Source organism: Myotis myotis, unplaced genomic scaffold, assembly GCF_014108235.1.
Source record: "Myotis myotis isolate mMyoMyo1 unplaced genomic scaffold, mMyoMyo1.p scaffold_m19_p_1, whole genome shotgun sequence".
Classification (NCBI taxonomy): domain Eukaryota; kingdom Metazoa; phylum Chordata; class Mammalia; order Chiroptera; family Vespertilionidae; genus Myotis; species Myotis myotis.
The window spans coordinates 84,211,440-84,227,993 of record NW_023416313.1 but is presented as its reverse complement, the minus strand read 5'-3'; the positions used below and the strand labels follow the sequence as shown (position 1 = coordinate 84,227,993).

The window sequence follows — 16,554 nt, the reverse complement described above, 5'->3', positions numbered from 1 at the left end:
CTCATACCTTCCTCCTTTGCTTAAGCATAACACATACAGGAAACTGCACAAATCAAGTGAACATCTTAATGAAATATTATAAAGTGAACAGACTCATGAAATCACCACCCAGATCAAAGAAATCGAACCTTACCAGCCTTCTATAAGCTTATCTGGTATCCTCTCATCACTACTCTCTCCTCTTTCCCCGAGAGTAACCATTACCCTAACTTCTAACATCATTTATAAATGTTGAACTTCATAAGAATGGAACCATACATTACAGGTATGGGCAAAAGTAGGTCTACCATTGTCAGTACACAAAACAGAGTTTATTCTTGTATTATTATTTATTCTCATATTATAAATTTTTCCATTATGAACAACTACCTATAAACCTACTTTTGCCCACACCCATATATATTCTTTTGGGTCTGGTTTCTTTTGCTTGATGCATTTGCATTTTTTGATGTAGGGTTATATACATCTTGCCTGGCTGCAGTAGTATATGCTTCACTTGTTACTTTAGATAAACTGTAATGATAGTCACAGATTGTCAGCAAGTTCACAAATACACTAGAGCCGTGGACGGCAAACTGCAGCTCTCGAGCCACATGCAGCTCTTTGGCCCCTTGAGTGTGGCTCTTCCTAAGCCTTAGGAGTACCCTAATTAAGTTAATAACAATGCACCTACCTATATAGTTTAAGTTTAAAAAATTTGGCTCTCAAAAGAGATTTCAATAGTTGTAGTTGATATTTGGCTCTGTTGACTAATGAGTTTGCCGACCACTGCACTAGAGAGAGTGAAGACTTGCATATGCATTGAAGAGGAGAAAAAGCCTTCCAGGAATGTATTGGCATTTCACTGCGTCCACTCTTTCTTTTGATTATCATAAGACAGGGTAGTTACCTTCTCAGAAGTGCCATTTTAAAAATCTGTGTGCCTATCGATAAGCTGCCTCACCATCCAAATGCTGCTGGGAAGAATAAGTGGAATGTAAAGGCACCTCGTGGACGGCAAAATCACTACACCGACTTCAGGTGTGTTTAATGTTGAGGTTCATCTTGGCAGCCTCGGGTAATGGTGATTCTTTGATCCCTCAGGATGATCTATGGGAGCTCACAGACTTGGACAGAAGCTTCCTCCGGTCAAGGAGGACCATTTATTTTTTGTGGAGGGGAGAGAGGCAGAAAGACAGGCAATGCTGGGCACTGAGATTTGGAAGAGTTCTTGGTTCGTGTAGGACCCATCTGGGGTAGCTTCCTGCAGAAGCTGGAATATCCAGAGTTAGGAAATTAGGTTTCCAGAGTTATTCCTCTTTCTTCTAGTTGTCATGGAGACCAGCCTCAGTCCTTTCATGCCTTTGGTACCGGGAACATTTCTCCAATGCAGACAGAATGGAGGGGGCTTAGCCCAAATGCGCCAGTGGAGGTGCTGGGGGAGGGGGTGGTAGTGAAAAATAACTCCATGGAGGAACTAGGCCTAGGGACAAAGGCTAAAGTGGGCTGCAGTTCCAGCCCTGTTTGCCAGCAGAGGCTGCGGGCACCGCTGGGCTGGAGGAGGGCGCTGGGAGAGGAGGAGATGTAGCAGGAAGGCGGGGAAGGAGGTGCCTTGGGAGACCTTCCAGGGCCCCAGGGTACTGAACAGAGGAGCCCTCTTCTCTTCTCCTTTCCTTCCTCTCTGGGACTGTTCACCCCCACAAACATAGAGAGATAAGCACAGGTATTTCTCTTCATTTAGATGGTGATGGAAATAGAATATTTCATGTACTAAACTAGTTGTTAGATCTGCTCCCGACTACGGAAGTTAGCATATTAGAGGCCACAGAAATGATTCTGGAGAAGAAATTATTTGCAACTACTAATCATACTGGACAAAAGGCTAATATCCTTGTAATATCCCAAGTGTAGGCAAATAGCTCATTAGCAAAGGTCAGGTACAAAGAATGCACAAGGACAAATGGAGAACAAAGGCAAGTAAATCTTTTGAGTCTTACTAGAAACAAATATCAACTAAAGCAATGAGATATCACTTTTCACATTAACTTATCAATTTTTTAATAATATAATCATCTTCAATACTAAGAAGGGCGTGAAAACTCTCCTTCCCTGGTGGAGTGTCAATTGGTTCCACTTTTCCAGACATCAGTCCGGCTGTAGATATCATACACCTTGAAGAGAGTCATTCCCCTGGGTGCTAGTTTGTATTCATCCAAAGAAGTTTATCAGGCAAGTGAAAAGATTAATATACAAAGATGATCAGAGTACTATTTCTAATAGGAAAAACTAGAAACTTAACACGTTTAACATGAAGGGATTGGTTACCTAAATTAAGCTCAAACAATCAAATATGAAGTAGCCACTAAAAATTATACTTATGGAGAGGTTTTAAGTGACATGAAACACATTTATAATGTAAAGGGGAGAAAAGAGCAACAAAAAAAGTTGTAAGGAGAGAGCATGTAATTCAAGCAATCAAACTTAAAGGCTAACACGGGCCAAATAAACGAGGCATGCAGCCCGTGAGCTGAGAGTTTGACATGCTTGATGTAAATGAAGTGCCCAGTGCCCAGTGCAGTCAGTCCCTGGCACAGCACAGGGCACTCACTCCCTGGGGGATTCGTACTAAGTAAGCTGAAGTGTATGGAAACGTGGGAACAAGGCTGAGGCAAAAGTGGCAAAAGAACTGTGGTTGCCTCTGGATAAGACCTCAAGACATTTTCTTCCCTTAATCTTCCTATTGTTTTAATGTTTTCATTTCTTCTTTTATAATAAACATTTCTTTCTTTAGAATGAGGAAAAAATTTAAAACTAAGAAACAATTTTTAAAAAGTGCTCTTCAATTCTTCACATTGTAGGAGCTGACGGCTAAGAATAGGGACATCCCCAAACCACACTTTTTTTTTCAACTGGGGCGGCTATTTAACAGTAGTTACTAAACCTGCCTGGAGTACCAGGCAGTACCAGATGGCAGCAAGCTCCCAGAGACAAAACCACGCTGAGTGTATGAAGCCAATAGGAAAAACAGATGGAAGTATACGCTTTAAGAAATGTTCCAAGTCCATGTCATGGTTTCTTTGAAATAAAACTGAAACTTTTTTTTATGATAGAAGCATCATTAAAGTGGCATGGCTTTCTCCAATTATAAAAGTATTGATAGATACTAAACAAATGACATTCAGAAAATATTTCTTAATGACTAACGTATTTATCTATACAGGTTATTGTTCATTTTAACATTAATAGGTGCTTTTTGTAGTCATTCCGGCCATAAGTGTTCAGGACCCGCTTAGTGAAAAATCAGAAGACGTGGGGGGGAGGTTGGGGGTTAATGGGGGGGGATGAGGACACATTTGTAATACCTTAACTAATAATAAAAAAAAAAAAAAAAAAAAAAAAAGAAAAGAAAAAAAAAAAAAAAAAAAAGAAAAATCAGAAGACGTCAGACACTTGTGAAATTATTCCAAGTATAAAACAGGTCAAGTACTTTACAAGTTTATGGTGCAATGCATTACTGATTCAATATTTACTCCTATTCAAATAAAGAATTGATCAGGGCATGAGTAACCAAATACTTAAGTCAGGCCTGAAGCCCATTTCTCCTCTTGTTATCCTTACATGCAAATTCCAACTTATTTAACAACACTGTGCCTCATTTCTTCTTGTGTAAAATTGAAAAAATAATACATTGAAGGGTGGTTGGAAGGATTTAACAGTTGACATATGTGAAACATTTTAAAAGAACACCTGCAGTCAATAAATAGCTATATAAGTATCAACTATTAGTGTCATTACTCCAGAATGAAGAAAATCTACTATACTAAGATCTTTGTCTATATCAAAAATCATAAAATTGAGAAACTACAGATTTTGACATTTAAAGTACCTTTTATTGAGCTTCCTACTCTCTTATTGTAATAACTAGAGGCCAGGTACACAAATTTATGCACATTGAAAGGAAATTAATTAGAAGAAATTATTTTAGAGGCCAGAGAGGGACTTCAGGAGGGTGGCTCCAGGGCATGTCCAGTCTCGCCCAGTCCCCATCAGGCCAATCGAGGCAGCTGGCCAGGGCGGGACTGTGGGAGGGCTCCAGGGCATGTCTGGCCCACCCAGCCCAGTCCCTATCAGTTAGACCCCAGCAGCAAGCTAACCTACTGGTCAGAGCATCTGTCCCCTGGTGGTCAGTGCACATCATAGCGACTGGTTGAGAGGTCAGATTGACCGATCTGTCAGACACTTAGTATATTAGGCTTTTATATATAGATAACCACTGATAATAATTAATAGTCCAGCTTTTAAATGCTTAAGGAATCCAATGGACATTAAAAATAAGTTTCAGGAGTAAACCTTTTTTTTTCCCCTACTGAGCCTCCTCACACAAGATCATGAAATGCTCAACATTGAATTCCACTGAACTAAGTTCACTTGTAGAAGTCTATTATCCCAGTCACAGTGGGTCTAGTATTTTTAAAACTTACATTTTAACACCACCTCGCCCTAACGGGTTTGGCTTAGTGGTTAGAGCGTCAGCCTGCGGACTGAAGGGTCCCAGGTTTGATTCCAGTTAAGGGCATGTACCTTGGTTGCGGGCACATCCCCAGTCGGGAGTGTGCAGGAGGCAGCTGATCGATGTTTCTCTTTCATCGATGTTTCTGACTCTCTATCCCTCTCCCTTCCTCTCTGTAAAAAATCAATACAATATATTTAAAAAGCAAACAAACAAACAAAAAAAACACCACCTCTGAATGGGAGGAGCTAAGTAAGTGAGTCTAAAAGACTGAGAAACATTAATAATTGGGGTAAACTCAAAGCCTAAACGATCCATTTTTTGCAGTTTTAAATGACCTATTAAAATTGTATTATTTAACAAGTTTTAAAAAACAACAACAAACTTGTCAATTAAATTAGGACATTAAAAAACATGTTTGGCTCAGCATGATGCTCTTCTAATAGAAAAAAATGGTCTTTAATGTGGTATCAGTTTTTATTTCTTTTAAACAGTCACTTTAACATATGTTTGTGTATATGTATATGTATGTGTGTACACATACATACATGTACATGCATTTCACTCATCTTTTCATAGTTTTCAAAGAATGATCATGTATACTGTCCATTAAGTGTTAACAAATAGTCAATTCAAAAACTTCAGCCTCAGAACCCAAATGATCAATTAAAAAGAAAAACTAACTCCAAGAATGGGTATTAAAAAAAAAAAAAAGGACTGAGCTAAAACATCTGAAATGTATCTTTAAGAAATTGGAGTTATACTTATTACACTTAAAATATGTGATCATAAACTTGATTATAACATCAAGTTCCCCTCCCCAAAATACATTATATCAACGATAATTCTCCTTATCCGATTGCAATTACAAACACTTCTACAAAAACTTTAGGAAAAAGAAAACACCTAAAATATGAAATCCTGAAGGAAATAGAACAAGAGTTAAAAAATCATGAGCATCTATTCAGCAAAATTTCTTCTAATCAGCATGTCTTATTTATCTCAGCAAAGATAAGTGTCAATCTTTTTAACTTGTGCATTTTTTTTTTGGCAGGCAAATTTAAAGTTAAATTTCAGAAAGTTCACAATAGGTGACTAAATAAAGAAAAGTTTTCCTAAAAGTCTTCATTCCAAAACAGTATAGTAGGTAAAGAACCTTAAAACTAAAAATCGTGAGTACTCAATATAAGAATGAATCATCATAAATACAAAATCTTGAATTTAGATGCCATACATGGACATGCATTTTGGATGATTTTTGCTCAATGAACTTAAAATTGAAAATTCATTTTTCTTTGTTTACTCTACGACAATAATTTTTATAAAAAGGAATAACACATCTCTAAAATAAATTATTGTAAGTTAAATATAGTGAAGAATGCTGCTTTTTAAAAAATTCCGAGTACCTATGCCAACATAGCACATTTGTACTTGCCTGTAGAGGCACACAACCAGTATATGGATAAAGGAATAAAATTATGTCTTAACATTTCAATAAAGCCATGTTAGATTTTCATTCTCATTTCCTGGGGTTATCTATAGAAACATTTGTAGTATAGGTAACTATTCTAGGTAAACTTCTCTTGTGCTCTCCTAATAGAGATAAACAGAAAGTAAATGGGAGCAGGTGGCTTTGAAGCTAGAGAAGGTAAAGGACTAAGGCAAATTTTGTGGTACCGTCTGGTTCCCATTACTATAGGGCAGCTTGGCTCACCTGTGTCCCTACATTAAAAAATTAGGTGGGTCACTGAGACAATTTTTGGATAATTCATCTCAGAAAATACTTGGATCTAAAATAGCCATCGCATGCCGAAACCGGTTTGGCTCAGTGGATAGAGCGTCAGCCTGCGGACTGAAAGGTCCCAGGTTCGATTCCGGTCAAGGGCATGTACCTGGGTTGCGGGCACATCCCCGGTGGGGGATGTGCAGGAGGCGGCTGGTCGATGTTTCTCTCTCATCGATGTTTCTGACTCTCTATCTCTCTCCCTTCCTCTCTGTAAAAAATCAATAAAATATATTTAAAAAAATAAAAATAAAAAAATAAAATAAAATAGCCATCGAACTGAAACAAAGATGAATTCTTGACTAGTGCTACACTCCATTTTATTTTGTTGGCTGAAGACTGATTATGATGGCGATCCTATGCCCTCCTAAGTATTTCTAAGTCTCCATCCCCCTCACAGCTCTTCCACTGACTAACTTGAAAGATTCTCTTTAAAGGAATAATGCAAAGTAACTTTTAACTTTGAAGTAAGTTGACTTTAAAATCCAATTTGATACTGACACCTAATGTTAGAATTATCTAACATTAAAAGCAACAAGCAGCCTTCTCTAGATCACATAATTTAACTCCCAATTTAACAAAGGAAAGGCCCTGATGTAAAAATGTTAACATAATATACTATTTATAACTAATACAAATAAGAGATGAATACTATAATCTAAAAATAATTTGCATTATCCCTGGGAATCCTAAAAAAATAAAAAATAAAAAATCAAAGACTCCATAAGTATTCATCAATTCTTTAAAGATACATGAAAGTTTTCAGATAAAAATTTCCAAACAAGATTTTATTATCCTGACCAGTTTGGCTCAGTGGATAGAGCGTCGGTCTGCAGACTAAAGGGTCCCAGGTTCGATTCCGGTCAAGGGCACATACCTTGGTGTGGGCACATCCCCAGTAGGGGCTGTGGAGGAGGCAGCTAATCGATGTTCTCTCTCATTGATGTTTCTAACTCTATCCCTCTCCCTTCCTCTCTGTAAAAAAAAAAATCAATAAAATATATTTTTTTAAAAAAAGATTTTATTATTTTTTAGGATCAGAACATAGATGATATATTTTTTTAAAAAGTATTTTTTTATTGATTTCAGAGAGGAAGGGAGAGAGAGAGAAATATCAATGATGAGAATCATTAATCGGCTCCCTCCTGCACGCCTCCCACTGGGGATCTAGCTCAAAAAGGACCTTGCCCGGAACCGAACCTGGGACCCTTCAGTCTGCGGACCAAAGCTCTCTCCACTGAGCCAAACCAGCTAGGGCAGGCTTCTCATTCTTAATCCAGCACATATTAGGCCAATATCCTGGTGCTGCCCTGACCGGTTTGGCTCAGTGGATAGACCGTCAGCCTGTGGACTCAGGGGTCTTGGGTTCGATTCCAGTCAGGGGTATGTGCCTTGGTTGCGGGCACATACCCGGTGGGGAGTGTACAGGAGGCAGCTGATCGATGTTTCTAACTCTCTATCCCTCTCCCCTCCTCTCTGTAAGGAATCAATGGAATATAAATTTTTTTTTTTTTTTAAATATCCTGGTGCTTTCTAAAGTTTACTGAATTGACAAATTAAGTTCCTCACACCCCAGACTTTGAAATCTTAAAGCTAATATGAACTGTGATTCTCCAAAATGAGTGGCAAGCAACATAATGAGTACAATGTGGACACATTACTTTCCTAGACAACTGGCCAAATTTGTATTTTCTTTAGTGTCACTGATTAAATGAGACTCTGGCCTTTCAGTTTGATGACCAGTTTGCATTATTTTTCAGCCATTTTTCTTACAAATGCATACAGCAGGTTGCAGGAAAAATTTAGGAATCAGTGCAAAGCAATTGTCACTACAGGAAAAATAGCCTGCATTTTATAGTTTAATAGGCATTATGATGCTGTATTGAGTAAAATATTAAAACAGGCTTGTAATGCTTATATGTCCTTTAATACTGAAATTGTACAGCATGCTACTTTCTAAACCTCACATATAAGAAAGAACGTGTAGAGATGCAATTCTTTTAAACAGTGTTTCTTTTCATTCTTTTTCCCCTTAGTAAAAACAAATTTGTGGATAAAAGTTTCCTTAGCCAGTCACTATTCTAAAAATCCCAACACTATCTTATAGACCTTACAATACAGAACACAAAATATAAAACTCTTATAATATCACCAGAAGAGGAGGGAGGGGGAAAAAGTCAGAAAAATATACAAAGCATTGAAAGGATGGATGTGGAGGATGCCAGAGGGAGCGGGGGAGGGTTTCAGGAGGTTCAGGGCAAGCCCTGTGGTGACGTCAGCTCACAGACTTAATGTTACAGCCGTCAGCACAGGCCTCCTGCTTTCCTATTGGTGAACACCATGTCAGCCGACATCAGAAGATAATCATCATTGGCCAGACAATTACAACTGGAGCAAGAAGCACCCACTGCTCTGAGCACAGACCTGCCAGGCTGCTGAAAGAAGGCAGAGCCCAGCTGCCCTCCTTACTGAATGAATTTTATGTAGCCTTACCAATCACTAGGTGATTTTGCTCCTTGCAAGAAGCCTTCATAAAAAAATAAGTCAGCCATTAGTGAGAAGAGCAGATAAAAGCCAGACATCTCATAAAAGAACAAAATGCCCCTTTTCAATGTTGTAAAATCACAAGGAGTTTTCAGTGTAAAACTGGAACTCAAAAATGCTATTGAGCTAAAAGCAGGCATTTTCCTCCACCTCATGTAACAAACTCTCATTTTCCAGAGAATAGTACCCCAGGTATTTTTACCTTGGCATGCAGTTCTAAGAGGAGGTTCAGGATGACTATTCAAGGGGATGTATTCCCTTGCATTTCATTTCAATTGCTTTTCTAATCTGTTATAGGTAAAATTATTTGCTAAAAAAATTAAAAGGTCTGCACTATTTATTCTGTATCTAGAACAATGAATAGAGGGTTAATCATTTGTTAAAGCAGCAATAAACTTGCCTCAGCTGGACCCTGAAGTGTTCATACAACACTTTGCCAAAACAGAGGCCCCACTACATTCATATGTAATAAAGTAATGAATATGGATTATAGGATACGTTTTAATAAACTACCCTTATTTAAGGTCCACTTAAATGATACCAGGAAGTACAAAACAGCATTCCTGGCAGTCCTCACAATCCTTCAAAAGATAGCATAGCTCATTTTTGAGAGATAAACTATAATTCTCTACATTGACAAGTTTTGTTTGAAACTATGCCTAGAAAATATTTTTTAGGACAACTGCAGATGATTTCTCAAAAGATATAGTAGAAGCTTCACAACACTGTACTTTCCTCCCAAAGCTATTTCAAACCATTTGAAGTTAAGGAACCTGGAAAGTTAAGACCTTGTAGTTTCTTAAACGTGCCCTAGTCCCCGACAGGGTCTAAGCCTTGGTTATGGAGCTCCCTTCTCCTGTAAACAAGGGAAACAGAAAGAAATTCTTCATTTTCTTGTACACCTGGTTCAGGACTTTCTGGCTATTGGGATTACGGGAGAGAGGTTATAAAACTGGGTACACAAACTCTGGAATAAAAGAAGCAATACAATTTGGGATCAAGAAGACTTGCAAGTAAGGGGTAACAGCCAGCACCGTTTTTGTTTTGAGTGTTTTTTGTTTGTTTGTTTGTTTGTTTGTTTGTTTTATTGCAATAAGCAAGCCAAGAAGAACATAAAATCAACAGAGACAAAAAGTCAGGGAGGGAGAAATCCTAGCAAGGGACAATGACATAGTATTCAAAACGCAGGGGGAGGCCAAATATGTTAAGTTGCAGATATTACCAGGCAGTGCTGGCCATAAAGTGGGCACCGATCATCATTTTATAACCTACTAGACAAGCATTTTCCCCAGCATCGCCCTGTACAAAGCATTCTTTGAGATGCTCATCATAATCTAGAGTGGAATGAGACAAGAACTATAGACCCTCGAGAGCTGATGTTCTGGTAGGGAGGCAGACACATACCTGCAAATATATGTATATATATATACTAGTATATGCCAGGAAAGAGACTGCCAGATGAAAAGTACAGATAAGGAGCTAGGAGGAAACGTTGGTCAGAGCCCAACAGGGGAAGCTAAGTTGGCACATTTTTGCCAGTTTCAGTCAGTCCCTTGAGGGCTAGGCCCAGTCTGGCTGGCTCAGCGTGTACTTGTTGAGTGAATGGAGAAAAGAGGCGGGAAATGGTACCCGGAGGAGGCACAGAAAGTGACCTCAGAGAAAAGGCAAAAAGTAAACAAGAGGCCCTCTTGGCGGCGATGGTGCAAGGGAAGGCTGCCCGACTGGGGGGGCAGCAGACTCCAGAAAGGCAGGCTCAACTCCGGTGCAGCAGGTCGCACACACGCCGACCTTAGAAGAACACAGAGCACACAGTGGGGCTAACGGGGGAGGAAGATGGGCTCGAGTAGTGGGACCAGAGCTAGAACAAACGACCGCAGAGCGGACCCCAGCCCTCGGCGGCTTCAGCGCCACCCCTTACGCGGGAAGAGGAAGTGCAGCTGGATGCAGAAGGTGCCCCGGCGAGGGGCTCGGCTTTCCCAGCGCCGCGGCCTCCAATGTCTCTAGACTCAGTCTCTACTCTTCGGGGCCAAGCCTCGCGGTGTGCAACCTCCTCCCACCGCCACCCACACCTGGCGCTCTCGGCCTCGGCGACCAGGAGGGGCCCCAGCCTCACTCCCCGGCCTCCCGAGCGGATCGCGCACCGCTCCCGGCTTCCGCTCTGGCCCCACGCGGGCCTCCAGACCCCAACGCCCTCCTGTGCCCCGCGCCCTCTCGCCCCGGCGCCCCTATCCGCCAGCGGGTCGGCCGGGCGGGAGGAAGGGAGAGCGGCAGCCCAATCACCTGAGGCCAGTCGCTGCTCCCGGGGCCGGAGGCAGGGAAGTTGAACCCCCTCTCGGCTCCGACCCGCGGCAGCCCGCCCAGCGCACCCACCCGCCCCGGCCCCCAGCACGCAGCGTCTCTGGTTTCCCACCGCCGAGACAGGGGAAGGAAGGCAGGTCGGGGCGGGGCGGGGCGCACGCGGCGGCGGGGTCCCTGTGCGCCCCCAGCCTCTCCTACCCGATCACCCCAACCCCCGACCTCTTCCAACACCGGGGGGGCGGCGGGCCACTGCCCAGCTCCGAGCGCGCTCGGCTGGCACTCCACTGAGAGCCAGAGCCGGGCGGAGGGGAGAGAGAATGTCTGCCACAGCAGCTCCCTCCGCCTGCTGGGAAGAGAGGCGAGCACGCCCTGCCCTGTTAAATATTGCAGAGGGACACAGGATCGCCTCCCACACGGGGATTTTCAAAAGGGCTGGTGGAGGGAACACGGTAAACAAGAAAGATGCTTTCCCCGGTTATTATAAGTTTGCCTGGGGAAGAGCACGCAAGGGATCCAGTCCATCTCAACTCCACTCGGCAGCCTCCCACTGGATTAGAACTGAGCGTGTCCAAAAGGCGTTTCCGTAAAACAGAAACTTAATGGCGTGGCTCCCTCCCCTCGCTGGGGTTCATTCATTTTTATTTCTGTTTTCATTGTCCCCCCACCCCCAAACCCCGCCTCTTTATGAAACCGGAAAGGATCCGCGTGGAGAAAGGGGTCCAGGAAAGGAGGAAAGCGGCTGGGGAGCGCAGAGGGGGGCAGAGAAGTGGGCGAGCGGCAAGGAGAAAGGAAGGGCGCGAGGGATGGGAAGAGGGAGAGGACCGGAGAGCCGAGGGCGTCGGGAGGGAGAGGGTTAAACGGCGCCAGGGACCGGGTTCCCCTCCGCCGCCTCGCAGACTCCGATTGCGGGAGGCCGAGCAAGAAACCCCCCACTCTAGATGAAAGCCAGGAGGCAGCACAGGTAGGGAACCCGGACTGTGGCTCCTCTGCCGCGAAAACATCTACTCTCTGTGCACACATATATGCTCCACGTTATATAATCTGTGTTCAAATGCATGTGTCGCCGAGGTTCGCACAGGGGCACCCAGACCTACGCGCTTCAGGCAGCCCCCGCGTCTCAGCGGCCGGCTCCCTGCGGCCCGCGATCCCCAGCTCCATTCGCGCCCAGGCGGGGAGCCGCCAGGAAGGCACCCCGGAGAGGCGCGCGGGACTCCAGGACACACAGAATCACGCGAAAGCATCACCTACCAGTTTTCCTGCATCCATTGGATGGCTTCGTTCTCGTTGAATTGCTTCTCGAATTCATATTCTTGTAAAGTCAACACTGACATGTTCATTGGGGCTGATCTTCGGAGTCGCTATGTGTTCTCTACACAAAATAAAATAATCTGTGAAGCGCTAGGTTTCAAGTATTAAGCTTCCCCTACCCGCCCCCCAGGCCTGCCCCTCGCCGCTGGGTCGCGGCGGTCGGTCTCTCCCAAGCTCTCAGCTACATCCAGGGCTGAGCATTGCCTGCGCTCGGCTCCCAGCTCCGCGCTCCCGGGCTCTCCTCCTCTCGGCGTCCGCATCCACCGTAGGAGGAAATGAATGCCTTGCGGTCTTAGTGCCCGCACGTTTGTCCATCACCCTTTTTACTTGTCTACAGGGAAATCTCCTCCCCCTCGTGCGATGGGAAAAATTAACCCTTTGCGCGGGAGAGCGAGGGCGCGCGAGACCTCTCCCCTCGAGCCCTGGGAGGCGCTTTGCCCGCGCGAAGGTGACTGGGGAAGTGGGAGAAGGACGAGGAGAGGGAGAAAGTGGCCTCCAGGTCGGCCACGGTCCCCGATACCGACCTCGTGGGCCGCCTAACCTTGCCTTTGAAGGTAGTTTCGGCGTGCGGGGCGCAGCCCGGAGGCGCGCGTGCCCACGAGCTTGGCAAGTAGGCGACAGGAAATAGTAAAACCTGCCAGCTGTCTTGTAAGAACGCCAAGGCAAATCTGAGCCCAGATTTTTACCCCGCGAAGGAAATGGAGTTCCCCACCTCCTGGCTCCCGCGAGCACCCTCCAGGTCCCCCATCCCGGAGCGATGGTGTTGACTCACTTAAACGTGGGGCCCGTCGGCCAGCAGAGCTCCCAAATCACTTGCCGGCTTGGGATGCTCAGGCTGAGGATGGTGGAAAGTGCAGAGTGAAAAGGAGTAGCCCGGAGAGGGAAATTGGTTAGGTGGAGGGTTGGGGGAGGGGGAGAGGGAGGGTTAATGAACTGAGAGAGACAAAAGGGGGAGAGGAAGTTAGCAGGTAGGAAAACTGAACTAACTGGTCCAATGCGAAAATTTTACTTCCATCCATAAGGAATTGCCCTTCATTTACTTTCCGGGTAGGTGGAACAGAATTGCTTGAGGAGAGTGCTAAATGTAATGTTGACCCTTCCTGAACCCCAGTCTCACAGCAGTGTTTTAGTCCCAGCTTCTGTAGACACCCCTCTTTCTTTTCCGAGAGCAAAAAGTGTTTTTCACTCGATCCATCCCTCCATTCATTCCCCACAAATTAGAAAAAAAAGAAGAAATATAATCTATGGATGTAATTGTAAGCTTGAAATACAACAATAAGGAACCTATGCTTTAAAAATTAGGTGGACATTAGGACCTGGGAGAAAATTCCCCTTCTCTTGTGGGTGGTTCCCCATCTCCCTTGGTTATCCAAAAACGGGGTATTTCATGCATAGTCAAGTGTCTGGAAACCATAGTAAAGTGGGGACTAGGAGAAACAGTTCTGTCAAAGAGGAAGGTATAACTTGAAGTTAAAGAAGGAGTTTTAAAAATCCACGACCAGATTATATCAATCAAAGGACTAGACTGGTTGATGATTAGCAAATTAATTTATAAGTTGACACTCAAAGATTCCATGCATGGAATTTTCAAGTGTTGTTCTAAAGACTTCTACAGTACAATTCTCAGTGAAGGTAAAACTGAGGCCAAAGGCCTGGGCCCCATTGGGCTGCAAGGTGGGTGTGGCCTGATGAGATAAGGATTTTCTCACAGTTTCTGAGCAATCAATAAATATTTGTAAAATGAATAAAAGATTGATTTTAAAACTATGACGAAAGAAGGGGGTAAAAATCCAGCAAACAGTTTACTATATGTTGCAAGGATAAGTCCTAGTTTTGTTTTTAAAGGATCTGATTTTTAAATTGTGTATTCTTAGTAGTCATCACATCAATTTCAAACTAGTCTGAGAAATTCTCATTTACTTACCATGTTTCTTATTCAAATAATGTCTGATTGCCTATTTATTTCCAAAGATGGATTTGGGGCTATGCTAAAAACAAATATCAGATTTGTGCTTAATAGTGTCTAAAGAGAAATGACTTCAAAGTGGGAGATATCACTCCATTTCTTAACCTTTAAAGTGGACACCTGCAAAAATGGTAAATGCTTGATAGTACTAAGTGCTGTTGAGAATATACAGAATGGGCACTGTAGGTGGCAGTGAGAACTGGCGATGACCTGGAAGGCACCTGGCAGCCTATATTCGGCAGGTCATTTTCAACCCACTTATCCTCTGACCAGTCATTCACCAGGTATATCTGTGTTCTGAGCTCCTGGAACTCAGTGGGGAAGAAGGGAGACAGGGGTCCTGCTCTTTTGAAGTTCACATTCCAGAGGGGAAGACAAAATGATGTAATAGCAGGTGAAATGCTACGATTAAAATTAAACTGCATGATGTGAAGGGGTGGGGGGGTGCTCCTTTAAACCCTGAAGGCCTCATTAAGAAGGTAACTTTGAGGTGAAACTACAATGACAAAGCCAGCCCTCTGTTGCAGTGTTACAGGACACAGCAGCAAGTCCAAAAGCCCTGGAATTAAAATTGCAAAATTAAGAGCAAACCAGGTCATAACTGACAGGTTGGAGAGGCAGGCAGGAGCCAGGTCTTTACGGCCTGGTAAATCAAGGCAAAATATTTGGATTTGATTCTAAACTACAATGGGGTGAAGGAATATGAAAGGATTTTTACTGGAGGATAGCATGATCATTCCTAGTAATTCTACTACTGGGAATTTACTCTGTGAATACACTCACAAAAACATCCAAAATATAAGGTATTGTTCAGCACTATTTGTAATAACAAAACACCCTTATAATGGAATATTATAAAGCTTTTTAAAAAGAAATAATTGGGTTGTGGACTGGATCTCCAGTAGGGGGCAGGGAGTATGCAAGAGGCAGCCAATCAAGGATTCTCATCATTGATGTTTCTCTCTCTCTCTCTCCCTTCCTCTCTGAAATCAATAAAAATAATTCTGCAAGCTGCAATATCAAAAAAAGCTTCCAGATACATTTTAAAGGAAATTTAAAAAGAAAGGCACAGGACATTGTATATAGTGTTACCTTAAGAAAAACATCTACAATTGTACACAATTAGTTTTCTAGAAAATCAGACAAGAATTTGTTGGTGATGTGTATATTTGGAGAAAGGCCTAGGGGCAAACCAAGGAGAATTCTTTCTTACTACTTTTACTGTTTATTTTTCTATAGTATTTGAATTTTATTGTGATGTATTTGTATGTCATTGAAAAATTAGTCAAAAAAAGTTAAGTAGTGAGATAATAGGTCACTTTTCTAGTTTTAATTTCCCATGTTGAAAAACTCAGAATGTAACATAATATTAGAAAGAACACATTTAAATGGCAATTTTTCTAGACTTGTTTTAAATGACAAAATGTACACCCGGTCCTGGCTATTTGCTTAGATACTTTCCCATGGAGGGGCTATGGAAGGTTAGGAAAGATGAAGGGGATGTTGGGAGGGTGCCCAGCAACACCACTAGCAATTTTTATGAGAAGATTTATTGTGTGTGTTTTTAACCCATAACCAGATAGATAGTTAATATTGCATATCAATAACCGGACCTCACAAAGTGAGTTAATCGATATTTAGTAGTAATATTTTAAAAATTAGGCTAGAGAGTAAGAAGTCTTTGAAAGACAAAACTTACTACAAAGATGACTTGACTACTAAAAGATCTGGATTTTAGTCCTAATTGTATTCCAGATTGAACTGTCTGATCTTGGGGAGAATAAATCAATCCTTTAACTTCCTTTTCCACATATAAAATAACAGTGCTAGGCTGAATGAACTGGATACCAGCTCAAAATTTCTCTGACATAGAAATATGTTAAAATATTCTAATACAAGCCTGCTTTTCTAGACCTCAATTCCATAGTCTAAGTCTAGCCAAGCTAACCCATTTGAAAACCTCTGAACATCTTAAGTTTAATCTCCTTTTTTTCTCAGAATTCCCTCTGCTTGGAATACCCTTCTGTTCCTAACCACCCATGTTTACCTGTCAAATTTAGTCTACTCTTTGGATACTCACAAACTGCTCTCTACTTGAGGCCTTTGCTGCTCCTGGAGATAATCTCTCTCTTGCCTCGTAAACTCTTGAAGCTCTTGCTAGCACAG

At 42.5% G+C, this 16,554-nt stretch overlaps 1 protein-coding gene across 7 annotated transcripts in view; it reads right to left on the bottom strand.

Moving 5' to 3' along the window:
* ELOVL6 (ELOVL fatty acid elongase 6) overlaps positions 1–13,329 on the bottom strand; it is a 145,739-nt gene extending 132,410 nt beyond the window's left edge. Inside the window, exons 1-2 of one of the 7 annotated variants that reach the window (XM_036343167.1) lie at positions 13,195–13,329; positions 12,363–12,483 (exon numbers count right to left, since the gene is read on the bottom strand). In XM_036343167.1, coding sequence (XP_036199060.1) covers positions 12,363–12,451 — 89 coding nt within the window. In that variant the 5' untranslated portion in view covers positions 12,452–12,483; positions 13,195–13,329. The other 6 variants (XM_036343176.1, XM_036343185.1, XM_036343205.1 and 3 more) reach the window with 6 other exon arrangements.
* Positions 13,330–16,554: the final 3,225 nt, after the last annotated feature.